Source organism: Zalophus californianus, chromosome 9 (assembly GCF_009762305.2).
Source record: "Zalophus californianus isolate mZalCal1 chromosome 9, mZalCal1.pri.v2, whole genome shotgun sequence".
Lineage (NCBI taxonomy): Eukaryota > Metazoa > Chordata > Mammalia > Carnivora > Otariidae > Zalophus > Zalophus californianus.
Window position 1 is genome coordinate 38,876,839 of NC_045603.1, and position 17,273 is coordinate 38,894,111.

Genomic DNA, 17,273 nt, shown 5'->3' on the forward strand with positions numbered 1-17,273 from the left:
GTCATGATCCCAGGTCCTTGGGATCGACTCGTGTTTAGGGCTACCTGCTCAGTGGGGAGCCTGCTTCTCCCTCTCCCTCAGCTGCTCCCCCTGCTTGTGCTTTCTCATTCTCTCTCTCAAATAAATAAAATCTTAAAAACAAAAGGAATGTGTTCATTTGCAAGGAACAGATAACCCATACCACAATGGGTATGATGAATAGAATTTTGTTTCTGTTTATGACTTTTTTTCATGTAGAGTCTGGAGATAGATAATGCAGGTGTTGATTGAGCTTTTTAGCAACAACCTTTCCATATGCTCTTCCCACCATCTGAAATTCTCTTTTTTCTATATCTGCAGTTCTTAATTTTACCCATCCTTTAAATTATAAACTCTTCCACAGAGTTTTTGTAGAAGACTTACTCCCCAGGTACAAATACTCTTTCTGTATATACTCTTAGGTAGTACTAAGCTGGAAAGTGGCCTTTATCATTGAGTTATCTGCATCTATATCTATATCTCTATATGTCTTATATCTTACATCTTAACTTCCCACTAGACTATTAAATTCCATGTCTTGGGTATATCATTTGTTACCCTCTGAAAAGTGCCTTGTTTAAGGTAGACACCATTCGTTTACTTGTTGAATGAATGTAAAAGAATGAGTAAACCTTGCCTTTAAGCAAGCTCTTGTCACTGCTATTTATAGTCTAGAGAAAAGATAAGTTGGGGGCATCAATGTGGAGCTTGGGGTTTAAGCAGATAATTTATAGGAATTAAATGTACATATTACTGAAAGGAACACCTTTATCATATAAATTAGTTTCTGAATGTACAGATACTTCTTTAATGCTATCCAAATGTATCTTTACATACTGTCAGTACAATCTGTTAGTACTATGTAGAAATAAAATGGAAACTATTTTTTCTTTTAGTGCTTAGATGAATATGAAGATGATGAAGCAGGGCAGAAAGAGCGGAAACGTGAAGATGCAATTACACAACAGAACACGATGCAGAATGAAGCTGTCAGCTTATTAGATCCAGGCAGTTCCTACCTGCTACAAGTGAGTATTTATTTATTTAATTTAATTTAAAAAAATTATCTTAAAAATTTATTTTCTTATGAGTTATTATATATTGATTGATTGTGAACTCTGAGATCAAGAGTCCTGTGCTCTACCAACTAAGCCAGCCAGGTGCCCCTAAAAATTTATTTTTTATTTTTTTATTTTACAAATGAATATTTAAAAATACCAGGATGTCAGTTGCTATTTTAACAATCATTTTTAAGTAGCTTTTAATAATTTTTCCATTCTCCTTTTGGTTACATCAGCTCCATTTAAGTATTTTCAGTGGATTTAAGCATTGACTTTCCTTCTATCCAAATACTTCTTGACTTAAAAACAGTATGTATGGTTCTTAGTTCTTGATCAGTGAATATTTGCTGTCTGACTGATTAAGCAAGTTAAGCAGTACCTATTGTAAAAATAGGAAAAATAATTACCTCTTTGCTCTTAATAAAGTTAGAATTAGTAAGTTTGAGTTGACAATTCTGATAGCCATCCTGGCATTGATTACTAGCTTACAAATCTTACAAATCTTAAGTTAAATTCTTCTCATTTACCTAATGTTCACTTTCCATCAGTTTTAATATATGCCAGTGTAAATACCATTACTGACTGTTTTGTATGAAATTCAATGTTCTACAGATCCCATAGGGTTGTGGAATAGAACCAGGAGCCTCCATCTTTTATAGGAACTTCAGTGGTACTGTGGAGACCGAGGCAGTTTTGCTTAGGTTAAGCAGGATTTACTTTCATTTGTAAGAGAACCCTCTTGCAACAGGCTTATTCAATTCTCCTAAAAATGGTGGCATTCTTTTAAACTATTCTTTTAGAAGCAGCAGTTACATAAATGGAAGATTGGATTAAACCTAAAAATGTGGACCCCAGTTAACTATATTATTCTGCATATGATTTTACATGTGTGTATATATATATTTATATAATAAATATATAATATATAAATACTATTTTTATATGTTATATATAAATATATTTATATATATAAAAGATTAGGGTATTCTTCACATTTCCAGACAAAATCCAATTTTAAAAAGCGTGGTCTTACCAAACCCCTAAAAATAGCCATTTGAGAGTAAACCAGTAGAGCATTATATCATCTCAGTGAAGCTGTAGGTTTCATTACATGCACCAGCAAATCTACATGGCTAGCTTCTGCATTCCACTTTTACAGAACTTATATTATACCTGTTATACCAAATAGCATTTTAAACACTGAAGTATAAAATCCCTAATAAGATAAAGCAAAGATAAAAGCATTTATCTTATAAGAAACAAGATATACCACCACTTAGAGTCTTCAAACATTATTGCACTTTAACTTTCATAATTTGACAGTGTATTCATGGAACATTCTGTAGACAACTAATTTTAACAGACAAGGAGCACTTTTAATTTTACAAACATTACTTACATTAGCAGTAATGGTGGAGCTAGAGAGTATTGCATCTTCTCCATGCCGCACAAGTGAGAACCACCAGTAGTGTGGTGAAACTTGTGACCCTTTCCAAGGCCACATTCTTATAGCCTGCAGATGTCAGTCCTTCTATCTTCGTGTGCTTGTGGACTGGGTTGGCGATCCACTGGGTGTCAGGATTTCTTTTGCTAGCTTTATGGAATGGATCAGTGAGGATAACCTGAAGAATTTGTACGTGGAATCTTCGCCAACCCAGTAAGAATTTTCAGGACTTTCAGAGCTCCATGGTGGTGTCCATCTCGCTCCTCTGCAACAGACTGAAGGGTTCAGGCAAACTTTAGCTGGTTAACACCAGGGTGGACAAGCTTGCCATAGGTTGCACTCTTAGGGACTGGGCATTTGTGGGCACCACATTGCACATGAATCCTATATATGACATAACTTTGCTTGGCCTTGTACGCTAGTCTGTGCGCTTTATTGGACCAGGTTGGGCAGGGTCCCTGTGGAGCACGGAGAGCTGGGGGTACTGCCAGCAGTGCCCCCTGAGAAGAAAGTACATTACAGCCGACTGCTGCTTCCTCCGTAGCTAGCTCCTGGATGGACTGGTAAGCGCCCACCTTGGCTTAGCTTTGAACAGATGGCTGCCACCAGACAGAAAGGAAAGAGCCTTTCTTCCCTTTACGGGGTATTTTCCACAGCACGGCTCTTAAAAATAGAAAATGAAAAATGAAAAAAAAATTAAAAATGACACATTTCTACCATATAATACTTAGACCTTTTCCAGGTTTCACCAGTTGTCCCAGTAATGTTCTAAAGTATAGCAGAAGGATCTCATTCAGAATCAGGTGTTGCATTTAGCTGATGTTATCTCTTTAGTTTCCTTTAATATGAAGCAGTCTGTCTCTCTTTACGTTTCTTATCTTGGGGCGCCTTGATGGCTCAGTTGGTTAAGAGTCTGCCTTTGGCTCAAGTCATGATCCCAGGACCCTGGGATGGAGCCCAACATTGGGCTATCTGCTTGGCGGGGGGCCTGCTTCTCCCTCTCCCTCTCCCTCTGCCTGCTGCTCCCCCCCTGCTTGTGCTCTCTCTTTCTCTCTCTGTCAAATCAATCTGTCTTTAAAAAAATAAATAAATTTCTTAATCTTCCCACTTTAAAAGATTATAGGGCAGTTATTTTCTTTTCTTAAATAAAAGTGTTAATAAGTGTTTTGTGGAACTGCTGATCATATGAAATCCTTTAACAGAAAAAAAAAGTATTTTGTGGGTAAGTGCTTTGAACATGTAGATATCTTAATCCCCATCAAACTTTCTCTATCATCTTCCTGTGTTTATATCTGTATATGTGTATTGACTCACTATTACCTCTTTTATCTGATGGATTATACTGTTGCCATCTGTATTAGTTTTCTGTTGCTGCTGTAACAAATTACTACAAATTTGTTGTCTTAAAAACAGCACAAATTTATCATCTTACAGTTTTGTAAATTGGAGGTCCAACATGGGTCTGATTGGCCAAAATCAAGGCCTAAAATAAAAGGCTTCAAAGGCAAAAATCAGGACTGCATTCCTTTTTGGAGGCTCTAGGGGAGAATCTGTTTCTTTGCCTTCCAGCTCCCAGTGGCTACCCACATTCTTTGGCTTATGGCTCCTTCTTCTGTCAAAACCTGAAACGGTGGGTTGAGTACTTCCTGCAGCTTGTCATTCTGACCTTTATTCTAAGTCATATCTCCCTCTGACCTTCTGCCTCTGTCTTCCACTTTTAATGAATCTTGTGATCACATTGGGCCCATCAGGTAATCTAGGATAATCTCCCTATTTAGGGTTGTTGGTTAGCAACCCTTTGCTCTATAACCCAACATGTTTGAGGGTTCCAGGGGTTAGGGCACAAACATGTCTGAGGGTCATTATTCTGCTTACCACACCATTGTCTATTTTGATGTTCAGATTATCCCAGATTTTGCCAGTGGAAACTCTTTGGAGCTTTTGCTACATCTCCATCATTTTTGGAATACTTCTTGGCATAATATGTTACAGCTCATCTTTGACTTTCCTACACCAAGGTTGGAAACAGCCATTTCTTTAAGAAGCTAAGGAACTCTGATTCCTTTTACCGGAAAATACTTTGAAGCCACGATCTGGGCTGTAGGTTTGTTTATGTTACTGAAATGTCACCATTCTTGGTCCCTCTCTGTGTATAGACCTACAAAATATATGTGTGTGTATATATATATATATACATATATATATATGTATATATATATGTATATATATATATATACATATCTGTCTTCTGTCTGCCTACCTACCTACATCTATGTAGATACTGAAACTAATTTATACTGATAACTTCCAATTTAATCTAATACTATAGGGTTTTATTCTAGTAGTTGTTAACTCCCTTTTGTGACATTGAGAAACTCCCATTATCCTTAATGTTTTCTTATTTGTTCAGTCCCCTTCTATGTAACCTATTATTCCATTGCCACCCCTTCCCCACATTTATACCCGCCTCACCACAAGTGAGTTCTGACATCCCATGTTGGCTTTCTTTGTGCATGAACACTTGCTGGCCCTCTTCAGGCTTGAGCATCCCATGCAAGGCTGTAGGATGCCCTCCTTACCCTGCTTGAATTGTGATTCCCCACACTAGATCACCCCTCCGCCCCCATGCCCCAGGATTCCCTCCTTACACTGCTTAGCTTCTGTCATCCTGTGATAGGCTGCTCTTCCCTAGGGTCTTTGTTCATGTTCAGACTCTGAGATCTTATGCTGAATTGCTTCTCCACGAAGACCCCTCATCAACCTGATTGGGCTTTGACACCTTCAGGCCAGAATACCGCTCAGTGTGGACACTCTTCTTCATCGTGTTTGGGCTCTGGCACATCATCCCTGTTCATCTCTCTGCAGAGAGGCTCTCTTCAAGGGCTGCGAACTCCCCATGCCATGCTGTTTTCTTTACCCTTCTGGGGCTCTAAAACTCTGTTCTGTGCCACCCTCTTGAATGAATGACCATCACACCCTTCTTGGGCCTCTTGATGCCCCCTACATGGGTCTCCCTTTCTGAGTTTGTCTCAGGACTGATAGTCTGCCTTCCCTTTCCTGCTTTGTAGACACCCTCATTTCTGCTCTGGCTCTGATTTCTCAGGCCACACCAAGTCCCCCTGCAATATGGATGTTCTCGTCAGTTTGCTTGGACTCTGATTCTCCATGCCAGGCAGCTCCTCTTCATGTAGGGCTCCAGTATTCTGATACCGTGGTTTGGGCTACTCTGTTTCTTCCCCATCTAGCTCTGCCACACCTAATGGTTTTAGGACTGAATCATTCAGAAAGGAAAGGGGAATGGTGAGTTCTTCCTTTTTTAATCTTTGTTAATTTGATAAAGTTCTTGTTTTGTTTTCCATTTTCTTAGCTATTTTATCATTTATACATTACAGATATTTTTTTCTGCATTCATCTTCAGCAGTGTTATCTTGCTACATTATGTCTACCAGTATAGGTACTTTAAGTTAGTCCTGGGGGCCAGTTAGCATGTTATGCCATAATTTTATTGAGGGCTATGGCTTTGTCAGTAATTAGTTTATTTGAATAACTTCAGTATTATTTTGCTGTATTTAGCTGGTCTTGTATTTCTCTGATCTTATTTCATGTATGCTTTTATATTTGTTTATACTTTACAAGTTCTGTCTGCCACTGCACCTGTAAAGACAATTCATGGGATTTCCTTACTGACCATTCTAAGCTTGACTAAAGCAGAATGTTTTATTTAAACTTACACAAAACAGTTTGTGCCTTGCCAACATTTTCTAAGTGCTATATAGGTCTTTCCCCCTTCTTTAGTAATAGAAACCATCCCATTGTAAGGGAGATTATTTCAGGCAAAGTATATTTTAAATCAGTTGTATAACAGGCTTTGGGGTTATTGGAAGGTCTAATTACATAGTCTTTGAAACTTTTAAGACCAATGTCACTCTTAACAGTTGTAGTTTTTATAAGTGGTTTCAGTGGTACTGGTTTATCTCCTACCTCCTGCCCCCATTTAGAATGCAGTTGTCAACTTTAACAGGTATAGTAACTATTGAGTTGTCATCCTTTGCTTGGAAGTCTTTGTTGCCACAGAAATACAGAGGTTTCTAGTTAACAAATCTGAGGTGAAGTTTATATTTGTATATTTAATGTGTAAAAACATCAAGCATTTCCTTCTTAAAATTAATGAGACTCTTGCTGCACTATAGAGGTTGATTTTGCTTTTTCTGTCTAATATTTCTCAATCAAGAAATACCCAATTTTCTCTTTTTGGCAAGAGTTTAGAAATCACTTTAAACTCCATCTGTAAATGACCATTTTGAATGCACATGAGAAGCAGACTACCACTCCTCCCAATTTCTTCTAATGCTAGTTCTCATACTAATATAGCCTATCCAGTTTGGGGAACATTCCATTTTTTTATTATGTTAATCACCATACATTACATCATTAGATTTGATGTAGTGTTCCATGATTCATTGTTTGTGTATAACACCCAGTGCTCCATGCAGAATGTGCCCTCTTTAATACCCATCACTGGCTAACCCATCCCCCCACTCCCCTCCTCTCTAGAACCCTCAGTTTGTTTCTGAGAGTCCGTAGTCTCTCATGGTTCGTCTCCCTGTCAGATTCCCCCGCCTTCATTCTTCCCCTCCTGCTATCTTCTTCTTCTTTTTTTTTTTTAACATATAATGTATTATTTGTTTCAGAGGTACAGATCTGTGATTCCATCAGTCTTACACAATTCACAGCACTCACCATAGCACATACCCTCCCCAATATCTATCACCCACCCACCCCCCACCACTCCAGCAACCCTCAGTTTGTTTCTTGAGATTAAGAATTCCTCATATCAGTGAGGTCATATGATACATGTCTTTCTCTGATTGACTTATTTCACTCAGCATAATACCCTCCAGTTCCATTGTTGCAAATGGCAAGATGTCATTCCTTTTGATGGCTGCATAATATTCCATTGTATATGTATACCACATCTTCTTTATCCATTCATCTGTCGATGGACATCTTGGCTCTTTCCACAGTTTGGCTATTGTGGACATTGTTGCTATAAACATCGGGGTGCACATACCCCTTCGGATCCCTACATTTGTATCTTTGGGGTAAATACCCAGTAGTGCAATTGCTGGATCGTATGGTAGCTCTATTTTCAACTTTTTGAGGAACCTCCATACTGTTTCCAGAGTGGCTGCAGCAGCTTGCATTCCCACCAACAGTGTAGGAGGGGGAACATTCCATTGTTAAGGAATGTAATTTGATTACTAGAATTACTGTGAAAATAACATTTAGTTACAAAATATGTAAACTAATAAAAGACCCTATTTTAAATCTACCAATAAAGAATAAGCTTAAGTGTCTTCTGTCTGCTTCAGAATCTTTACTATTGAAACTAGTTATATTGAAATAAGCCTAAATTCTAATTGTTTACACATCTTGGACATGAACATGGAATGATTTGATCAGAGTTCTTATTTTACTGATTTCTATACTAGCTGTATAGAAAATACTGTGTGAAGCTTAATTGAGATATGTTTTAAATGACTAGTTGTTTTAAAAAAATGCTGTGATAAATATGGAAAACTGATATTATATAACTTCGTATTAGTATAGTTAACTTGAAAGTTCTCTTATACTGACTGTAAGTCATTTATAATTGGGTCAAAGTATAAAATTAGTATAATGGCACTATAGTGTTGCTGAAAACAGCCTTCATTTCACATTTCTCTAGTTGTTAAAATTCTGCTCTAAATCTGTATTAATCAAAGTTTTATCATATTCAGGAAAATGCCTGTGTTAATCTTCATAAATATGATTTATTGCAGTGTTGTTCATATCATTTCAATCAGTGTATCAGTAACGCACAAATCAATAAATCTAATAAAGGCTGTTCTCATTTAGCAATTCTGCGTACTCCATTTCAGTAAAATGTAGTCTGGGCAATCAAGCTGATGTCATGTTTTAAAATATTTCAGTTATAACCAAACTGAGAGAGAGTGTTGTTTTGGAACCTATGGCATTAACATTTTTTTCTAATTCATATTTAGATGGACATCATTTAATGTTATGTTTTGGTTTTAGTTCATGTAGAGTAAGATTAGGGAAATTTATAAATGAAAACCTTTATAAAGGTTTTTAAAAAAACTTTATAAAATGTTAGTTAAGTACTGTTTGTGAAAATTTAGGGGTAAAAGTTTCGTATGAAATCATAATCATCTGCATTCAGTAAAATGTACTTTGGATAGACACAAGCTTAGTATTTCTTTCTGCTTTATCTAAATAACCAGTGATTAAACATTTTAATCTAGTTATTATGGTTCTAAAAATAACTTAAAGGCTAGATTTTACAAAGTATATTTTTTGTTGTTAATTATTAGAAATATTTTTGTAAACAGGCGATTTGTTTACATGTTTGATGTATGAAGTACAAAGATTCATCTTCCCCATCTTTAGGGACTGCCACTTTAATACAAGTTAGTAAGAAACTCTTTAAGTTTACTTGCTAGGCTTTGTTACTCCCTTCTGTAAGAACAGCTGATGCCAAGGTGGGGAGAGTTAAAATGTCTTTAAACCAGCTGTCAAAGCATAACTTCCTCAGAGGTAATCTGTTAAAGGGTCAAGCCTATACATACGGACACTTCTAGTATCCTGTCTGTCACCTGGTTACTTTGTGCAACTGGTTAATTCCAAAGTGGTATTTTCCTGTAGTGGCAGATTACTGGGGAAGTTATTTCCATGCATTGTCGATATATATTTATGGCATACTATTTGAGCTGGGGTTTGGGGGAAAAAGGAATCAAAGGTGGGAATCCCCATCTTCCAGAAAATAAGATATACACTGGACATGAAAAATTGAGATAAACTTATTTAAATAAGTAGGTTAGGCTGTTCTAATGGGAATATACTGACTTGGAATAATTGAGACAGATTTACTAAAATTCCACATAGAAAAATTGGTAAAGATTTTTCTGTATCCCAGTTTAAAAAAAATCTTAGCTGCAAAATTTAAATTGTAAGCCTTTTGTAAAGGAGTTGTGTAATTTTTTTACTTATGTCCTTTAATCCCCACAATAATCCAGTAACATTGACATTGTTATTCCTATTTTAGAGATGAGGAAACCGAGACTGATAGAAGTTAAATAATTTATCTATAGCTTCATAGCTACTGAAGCTTGTCTGGTTGAAACTTGGATCTGAATCTTCACTCTTAACCATGTGGTTTGCTATACTGTTTCCTCTACATTGATTATGCCCTTTATTGCACCATGCAATCAGTATTTGCTGTTTTAGTCTGGAATCTGGTCATCTTATTTATAAAGGGAGTGGATTCTCTGATTTTAACATCAGACATTCTTTAACTGTAGAGTCTCTCTTGAATACTTTAAATGATAACTAGAAGAAAAGAATGATCAGTTTTTAAAAAGACTCATCATTTCATTTTGACTGGTTTAATTAAAATGAAATTTGCAAAAAATATTTGGAGAGCCTTGGCTATTAAAAGATTCAACAGGGGTTGGGGCACCTGGGTGGCTCAGTTGGGTAGGCATCGTGATCCTAGGATCCTGGGATTGAGCCCTGTGTTGAGCTCCCTGCTCATCAGGGAGCCTGCTTCTCCCTCTCCTCCCCACTCATGCTCTCTCTTGCTGTCTCTCTCTCTCTCAAATGAATAAATAAAATATTAAAAAAAAAAAAAAGATTGAACAGGGATGCCTGAGTGGCTCAGTTGGTTAAGTGTCTGACTCTTGGTTTTGGTTCAGGTCATGATGAGGGTGGAAGGATCAGACCCTGTGCTGAGTCTGCTTGAGGTTCTTTCCCCCTTCCTCCCCTTCCCCCTGTGCTCTCCCTGCTCCCAGGTGTGCACTTTCTCTCTCAAATAAATAAAATCTAAAAAAAAAAAAGATTGAACAGAAAAATGCCTGGTTAATTGCAAGATAATAATTTCCCCACCCTAGTGGTTAATGTTAACTTTCAGCAACCTTTCTTTTGGATAGCATACAATCAGCATAAAGAGTACTTTCTTACTTTTAATTTTTAGCTGTCTTTTAAAAGAAGCATTAATCATTATATGTATTTGGGGTGAATCTTTTTTTAATTGAGGGCATAAAGCAGAAGGGAGAGATGCATATATATATTTATATATTGTGTATATATATATATATATATTTGATTCTAACTGTGTTTTTAAATGCTCATTGGCTTCCAAAAATGATTTAAGCTGATTGGTTGATGAATGATGCTTCCTTTTTCAATTTTCTGAGTTTTAAAAATCTTCTAAATTAGAAATACAATTTTAAAAAAGTGGTTGTTTTTGTCTGAGAAATCAGATGTAGAGTCTTATTTTGTTTGACCAGCATTGTCAGTTTTTTAAAGCAATGATATTTGTTCCAAATTAGTTTCTTTCAAAGTTAAACATTATTAACTGTTTTACATAATGTGGAATTGTGTTCTTGCACACACACCCAAACTGGTGTCATTCTTTTTGCTTTACAGGACCCATCTAGAACGGTTTCAGGCAGATATAAAAGGTAAGACTTCCTAAGTTTTAACTTACAGCATATTACAAACATGACTGTAATATCTGTCTGACTGTGGCCTAACTATAACTGTTTCAAACAGCTTGTTGAAAAATGAGAAACCTTAATATTGTGCTATTAAGAAGAAATTACATTGTGGGTGGGAGTATAGTAATGTCTCTCTGATCATGACTGATTCTGACATACCCTACTGTTTTTGAAAACTATGCATACCATGAATTTGTATGGAACTGATGAAATTAGCAAAATAGAAACTTAGAATCATTTTCCCTTATGTATTTGAACATTGAAAATATAAATACACTACTTTTATTAGTCAACGTAGGCTGCCATAACAAAACACCTTGGAAAGGGATGGCTTAAACAGAAATTACTTTTCTCACCGTTCTGGAGGCTGGAAGTCAGCGATTAGAGAGCCACCAAGATCAGGTTCTGGTGAAGGCCATCTTCAGGGTTGCAGACTAACAACTTCTTGCTCTGTCCTTACTGTGGTATCGAAGGGGCCAAAGAACTCTCAGATCGCTTTTATCAGAGCACTAATTCCATCCATGAGGACTCTACGTTTGTGACCTAAGCACCTCTGAAAGACCTCTGAAAGGCTCCACCTCCCAATACTACTACATTGAACATGAGGATTGCAACATACGAATTTTGGGAGGATGCAGAACATTCAGACCATACCAAGTCTTCTACGCTATGAGTAATGCTTTTACCAGAAAACATGCTTGAGAGTATGTATGTACGTGTATAAGAAGAAAATCAGAATTAGATATGAGAAGTTGTTTAATGGAGATGCTTGGGCTATCAGCTTCCTTTTTCCCTGGTGACATCATAAAGGTTACAGATGATGTGGTCATACATGTGCTAATAATCATAGAATAATGATAAACCTTATCAAGTGCTTATAATGTCCAAGGTGGTTTATAGAGCAATCTCAGTCCTCGCAGTTATCTTAAAAGGTAGGTACAATAGGTACAATGTTTACTTTCATTTTGTAGATGAGAGAAGTGGGGCTCAAGAGGTAGAATAATTTCACTAGGGAACAAGGCTAGTTAGTCATTAGTAGAGTCAAGATTTGAACTCAGACAGCCTGACTCCAGAATACACATGCTTGCACCATCTACCAAAACTTATTGGTTAAAATAAAGTTTTTTTAAAAAGGCAAGACAAGGTTATTAGATGTGTGCTTGTAGATACCCTACTCAATGTGGTATCTAAATAAAACTGTCGTATACTTAAAAAAAAAAAAGGCAAGACATGACTTGCAAAGGGCAGGATTAACCTGGGTATATAATTTACCATACCTATAAAACCTTTGATTTCCTCTATTTGTATGTTAAAGTTTGAAGTGTTTGGTTGAAAGTTTTGATTATTATATTCCATCTAAAATAAAACATTGATTAAGAGGAGCTCTAATTTTAATACTATTACATGTAAATCTCAATTTTTAATTTTTACTATGGGCCATAATATCTACTACAAGTAGAAAAAGGTAAGAAGGCCAGAATAATCAACAATTGAGTAAGAAAGCAAAACTGTCTCAGGTGAACTTAGTATGTTTGCTACTGCTTCTGTTTTAATTTTCATTTCTGAGTAATTTTGATTTAGGTATAATGAAACCTGTGATTCTTTTAAGTGTCTAACAGTTATACATTGCTTAATAATTTTTACTTAACATGAATAGCTTAAATTGGAAAGAATCTCTTTTCTTTTGCCCGAAATTATTGCCAGTCAAATAGCTTTGATTTGGCTTATTTCCATGCCACATGCACAAACCAAAAACATTTTTATCATTAGTTTTTGGTTTGGGGATAAAGATAAATTTCAGTAACTTAATAAATGTATAAATATTTACTTATTAAATAGTAAACCTTGAATTATAATTGACACTTTTCAGATTAGTGTTCTTTAAGTAGAATCAACAGGGAATAATTTTCTTATAAATACTCATCAAAAGCTTCATTTACATTTCATTGTGTTAAATCAGGAAGAAGATTGTTTTCCATCATGTATGTTTCTCTTTTTAAGCTTTTCAGACCACTGTTTTGCTTGGGACCTGTTCCTACACTGGTACCTTTTTAATTTTCATGACCTAGAGCATGTTTTGTTAATTTTCAGCTTTCAGAGGTTTAGCTCTGTTTAATACTATTATAAAATAAACATTTTTTAAAGCTTCTAGTCATTATTCACTGACTTACAGCAACTCGTAGTTTGAATACTGTTTAAAAAGAGGAAAAATAACTAAAAAAATAAAATCTAGAATCTAATTTGAAATTATCAATTCCTTATCGAGAGGAATTTGTTAAATTGTACATCAGCAGTTAATTACTTTGACTAATCTGTCAGCACGTTGTAGCAATGACTAGAGAATGGATGTTGTTGATGAGGGTGTCTGCCGACTATTGGGCATTTAAAAAAAGGAAGACTGCCTAAAGAATAGAAATTTGGCCACATAGGTTAGAAAATGTTTCCAGTGTACCAAATAACTTTATGATATACTGTACACAGCTAGACAAACTCTTAAAAAGTCAATTGGAGGATACAAAACCCACAAAACTAGTTTGTATATGTGCTGTTATAAATTATGAATTAAATATTTAATTTTTTCTTACAAATATCAAGAATGTACTTTTTGAGCTTTGAGTCTGTTAAACACTCTAGTTAGGCTGTATTTAATCGAATCAACTCTTGTTTATCTAGAGCATCTCTTATATATTGACTAATTTCCTTTTTAAAACATATTTAGAGGCACCTGGGTGGCTCAGTCGGTTAAGTGGCTGTCTTTGGCTCAGCTCATGATCCCGGAGTCCCAAGATCAAGCCCCACATTGGGCTCCCTGCTCAGAGGGGTGTCTGCTTCTCCCTCTCCCCCTCCCCCTGCTTGTGCTCTCTCTCAAATAAATAAAATCTTTAAAAAAAAATATTTAGAGACTATTTGGAGGTGGGAATTACAAAATTCTTGCAACTCAAGATTTAGGAAAGATGAATCAGTATCATGTATTTGTAGGTGGTTTTGTTTCGCTTTTTCAATGTGTGATTTTCTTTGAGAGAGCGAGAATGAGAGAGAGAGAGAGCACATGAGAGGGGGGAGGGTCAGAGGGAGAAGCAGACTCCCCGCTGAGCAGGGAGCCCGATGCGGGACTCGATCCCAGGGCTCCAGGATCATGACCTGAGCTGAAGGCAGTTGCATAACCAACCAATGCCCATAAGTTTATAGGGCATTGGTTAAAATAAAGTTTTTTTTAAAAAGGCAAGACAGGTTATTAGATGTGTGCTTGTAAATACCCTACTCAGTGTGGTATCTAAATAAAACTGTCATACACTTAAAAAAAAAAAAAAGGCAAGACGTGACTTGCAAAAGGCAGGATTAACCTGGGTATATAATTTACCATTTTTATTTATGTATGTAATTAAGCCATCAGGAATGACTCTGAATTAAAAAATATGGGAAGCAAGTTAAGACAAATACTAAGTTTTATCATTCTCACATAGTAATTAACTGGTCCCTTTGTTTTCACAAATATATTTAATGCAGTATTAATTATTTTATTAAGTAATTATGGAGTCAGAAGTTCTTCTAAGTCCTCTCCCCCAACAATAATCCCATCAGGCAGCAGGACAGGTACCTTCTTTCCAAAGTGAGGAAAAAGGCTTTAGTTCAGTGAACCTTTGTTAATACCACATTCCCTCTGAGCAGAAATTAATTGGGAAGGAGAGGAAATATTGCAAGGTTTTCGTTTTATTTTTTGTTTTTAAAGATTTATTTGAGAGAGAGGGTGCGTGCCGCCAGTGAGTGGGGCGGGGAGGGGCAGAGGGAGAGGGAGAGAAGCAGACTCCCCACTGAGCTTGTCAAGGGGCTTGATCTCACCGTCAGTTAGATCATAATCTTGACAGGAGCTGGAGCTGAAATTAAGAGTCTGAAGCTTAACTGACTGAGCCACCCAGGCACTACAAGGTTTTGATTTTATAAAGAGCATGGACATATCAGAATATGAATGTTAGAATAAACATTATCTTAACTAAAACATAGGTGCAAAATCCTATTTCAAATCTGTAGTGTTTCATGTTATTATTGTACTTCTTTCTATAACTATAATGTGTGTACTTCACCAGGACTTTTCTTCCCCTTAAAAATAATGTTAATAATGACTAACTTGGATGGTAGGGTTATGAGTAGGCTTTTCTAATTCAAATCTTCAATAGTGAGGACTGCCTTTAAAAAAAAGAAAACAATTTTTAAATTGTATAAAAATTCTACCCTGATCGTTTTTAGTAACTGCAAAAAATTATATTTTTTACTTCCACTTTATTTTTTAGGCTTTTTATTTGTATGACGGTGAGCATGATGGATGAATGATTTTGCATTCTGGTTTGCTCCTTAGTTAATGTAACACAAGTATCTTCAACTTTTAAGTTTTAAAGAGAATGGCTGCTATCAACAGAGCAGTCTCTTTCTCCCTTTCAATGAAGTACAGCATAAATATAACAGAGACACTCATTATAACTGCTTTGGGGACCCATAATTTCTTTTTTTATTTATTTAAGTAATTTCTACACCCAACATGGGCCTGAGATCAAGAGTTGTATGCTATTCTAACTGAGCCAGCCAGGTGCTCCCCAATTCTTTATTAGGACAAAACGTGACTACAGTTCTTTTCCTTAAGAGCCAACGTTCTCTTCCAGTCAGTTCTGCTTTAATACATGTTTTTGGAAACTCGAAGTTGTCCCAGTGGATATATTAGGGAACAATTTGACCATAACACAAATTTTGTGTTTGCTTATACCCAGTTTTGTTCATCAGAAACACTAGGTAAGGGGCGCCTGGGTGGCTCAGTCATTAGGTGTCTGCCTTCGGCTCAGGTCATGATCCCAGGGTCCTGGGATCAGGCCCCACATTGGGCTCCCTGTGCAGCGGGGAGCCTGCTTCTCCCTCTCCCACTCCCCCTGCTTGTGTTCCCTCTCTCGCTGTGTCTCTGTCAAATAAATAAATAAAATCTTTAAAAAAAAAAAAGAAAAGAAAAGAAACACTAGGTAAACACAGAAAACTGTACCCAGCTCAACTGAACCATGTAGGAAGACACAAAACACACACCTCAAACATCTACCAGCTGACTTTAGTGTGAGCCACAGCCATTCATTCACATATCTGGTATCACAACTTCCCATTTGATTTCAGATAACTCTCCTTTTTACACCTCTTGTGGAAAAAAGGGATCACTTTTAAAAGATACTGTATCTTCAGATTCTTTTTTTTTTAGATTTATTTATGAGAGAGAGAGAGAGAGAGATAACCAGAGCAGGAACACAAGCAGGGGGAGTGGGAGAGGGAGAAGCAGGCTTCCCGCTGAGCAGGGAGCTGAGCAGGGAGCTGAGCAAGGAGCCCCATGCTGGGGTCGATCCCAGGACCCCGGGACCATGACCTGAGCTGAAGGCAGATGCTTAACAACTGAGCCATCCAGGCGCCCCACTTCAGATTATTTCTATCTCAGATACTATCTCACATCTGTTGTTTTGAACTACCAAACAAAGAAGTTCAAACCTTTAGTTGTCACTGGGTTCTTAGGATCTTTCATAGGAAATTACATAGAACCTATTTAAGTTTAGAAGGTGAATAATTTATTCAGAAAATTTTCATGCAAAGAATTAAGATGTTGCAGCTTTTTTCTAAATGGCACTTTCTTTATAACCATTGTTTTAAAACCAGGAGTTCTTGTTTGATTGCACATGTGTTTTGAGAACCACTGAGTCACAAGAAATTTCTTTGGTTTGTTGTTTAGGGATCAAACCGAAACAATCAGCCAAATTGTTTAAAGGTGAGAATTACAGACTAAAGACCAAATGTATCTTCCAATAACTGAAGAGAAACCAGGATTCTTGGACTATATGTGTTTTCTAAGGAAATATATTCCTTCTCAAAATGTCTTATTTTTGTATTAATATATTCTGTATTTTACCAAATACTGTAAGGCAGACAACAGCTATATGTTCTAGCTGTGGTTTTTCTGGTTAATGGATATTACAAATGGACGTGAATATCAAAAAATGATAATTTAAAAGTAATTGAGTTACCGGTACATTTTGTGGACCTAATGGTTCCCTTGTGGATCTGTGACTTTTTATCTATGCTGTAAATATTATTAGCTAAGATTTATATAGTATTATGTACCATACACTATTCAAAGTACTTTCCTTATACATTAATTCAGTTAATTCTCCTGGT

General features: G+C 36.4%; 1 protein-coding gene and 1 long non-coding RNA gene across 3 annotated transcripts in view; one reads left to right on the forward strand and one right to left on the reverse strand.

Annotated features, from left to right (window-relative positions):
• PAWR (pro-apoptotic WT1 regulator) overlaps positions 1-17,273 on the forward strand; it is a 109,233-nt gene that overhangs the window by 72,264 nt on the left and 19,696 nt on the right. For both annotated transcript variants that reach the window (XM_027593843.2, XM_027593844.2), the window contains 2 exons: positions 915-1,046; positions 11,011-11,045. In XM_027593843.2, the coding sequence (XP_027449644.1) occupies positions 915-1,046; positions 11,011-11,045 (167 nt within the window). The remainder of the gene's footprint in view (positions 1-914; positions 1,047-11,010; positions 11,046-17,273) is intronic.
• LOC113922077 lies at positions 1,263-11,593 on the reverse strand. The gene is made up of 3 exons (XR_003519890.1): positions 11,438-11,593; positions 2,479-2,798; positions 1,263-1,458 (listed from the first exon to the last, which is right to left on the reverse strand). It is a non-coding gene; the product is annotated as an uncharacterized LOC113922077 (long non-coding RNA).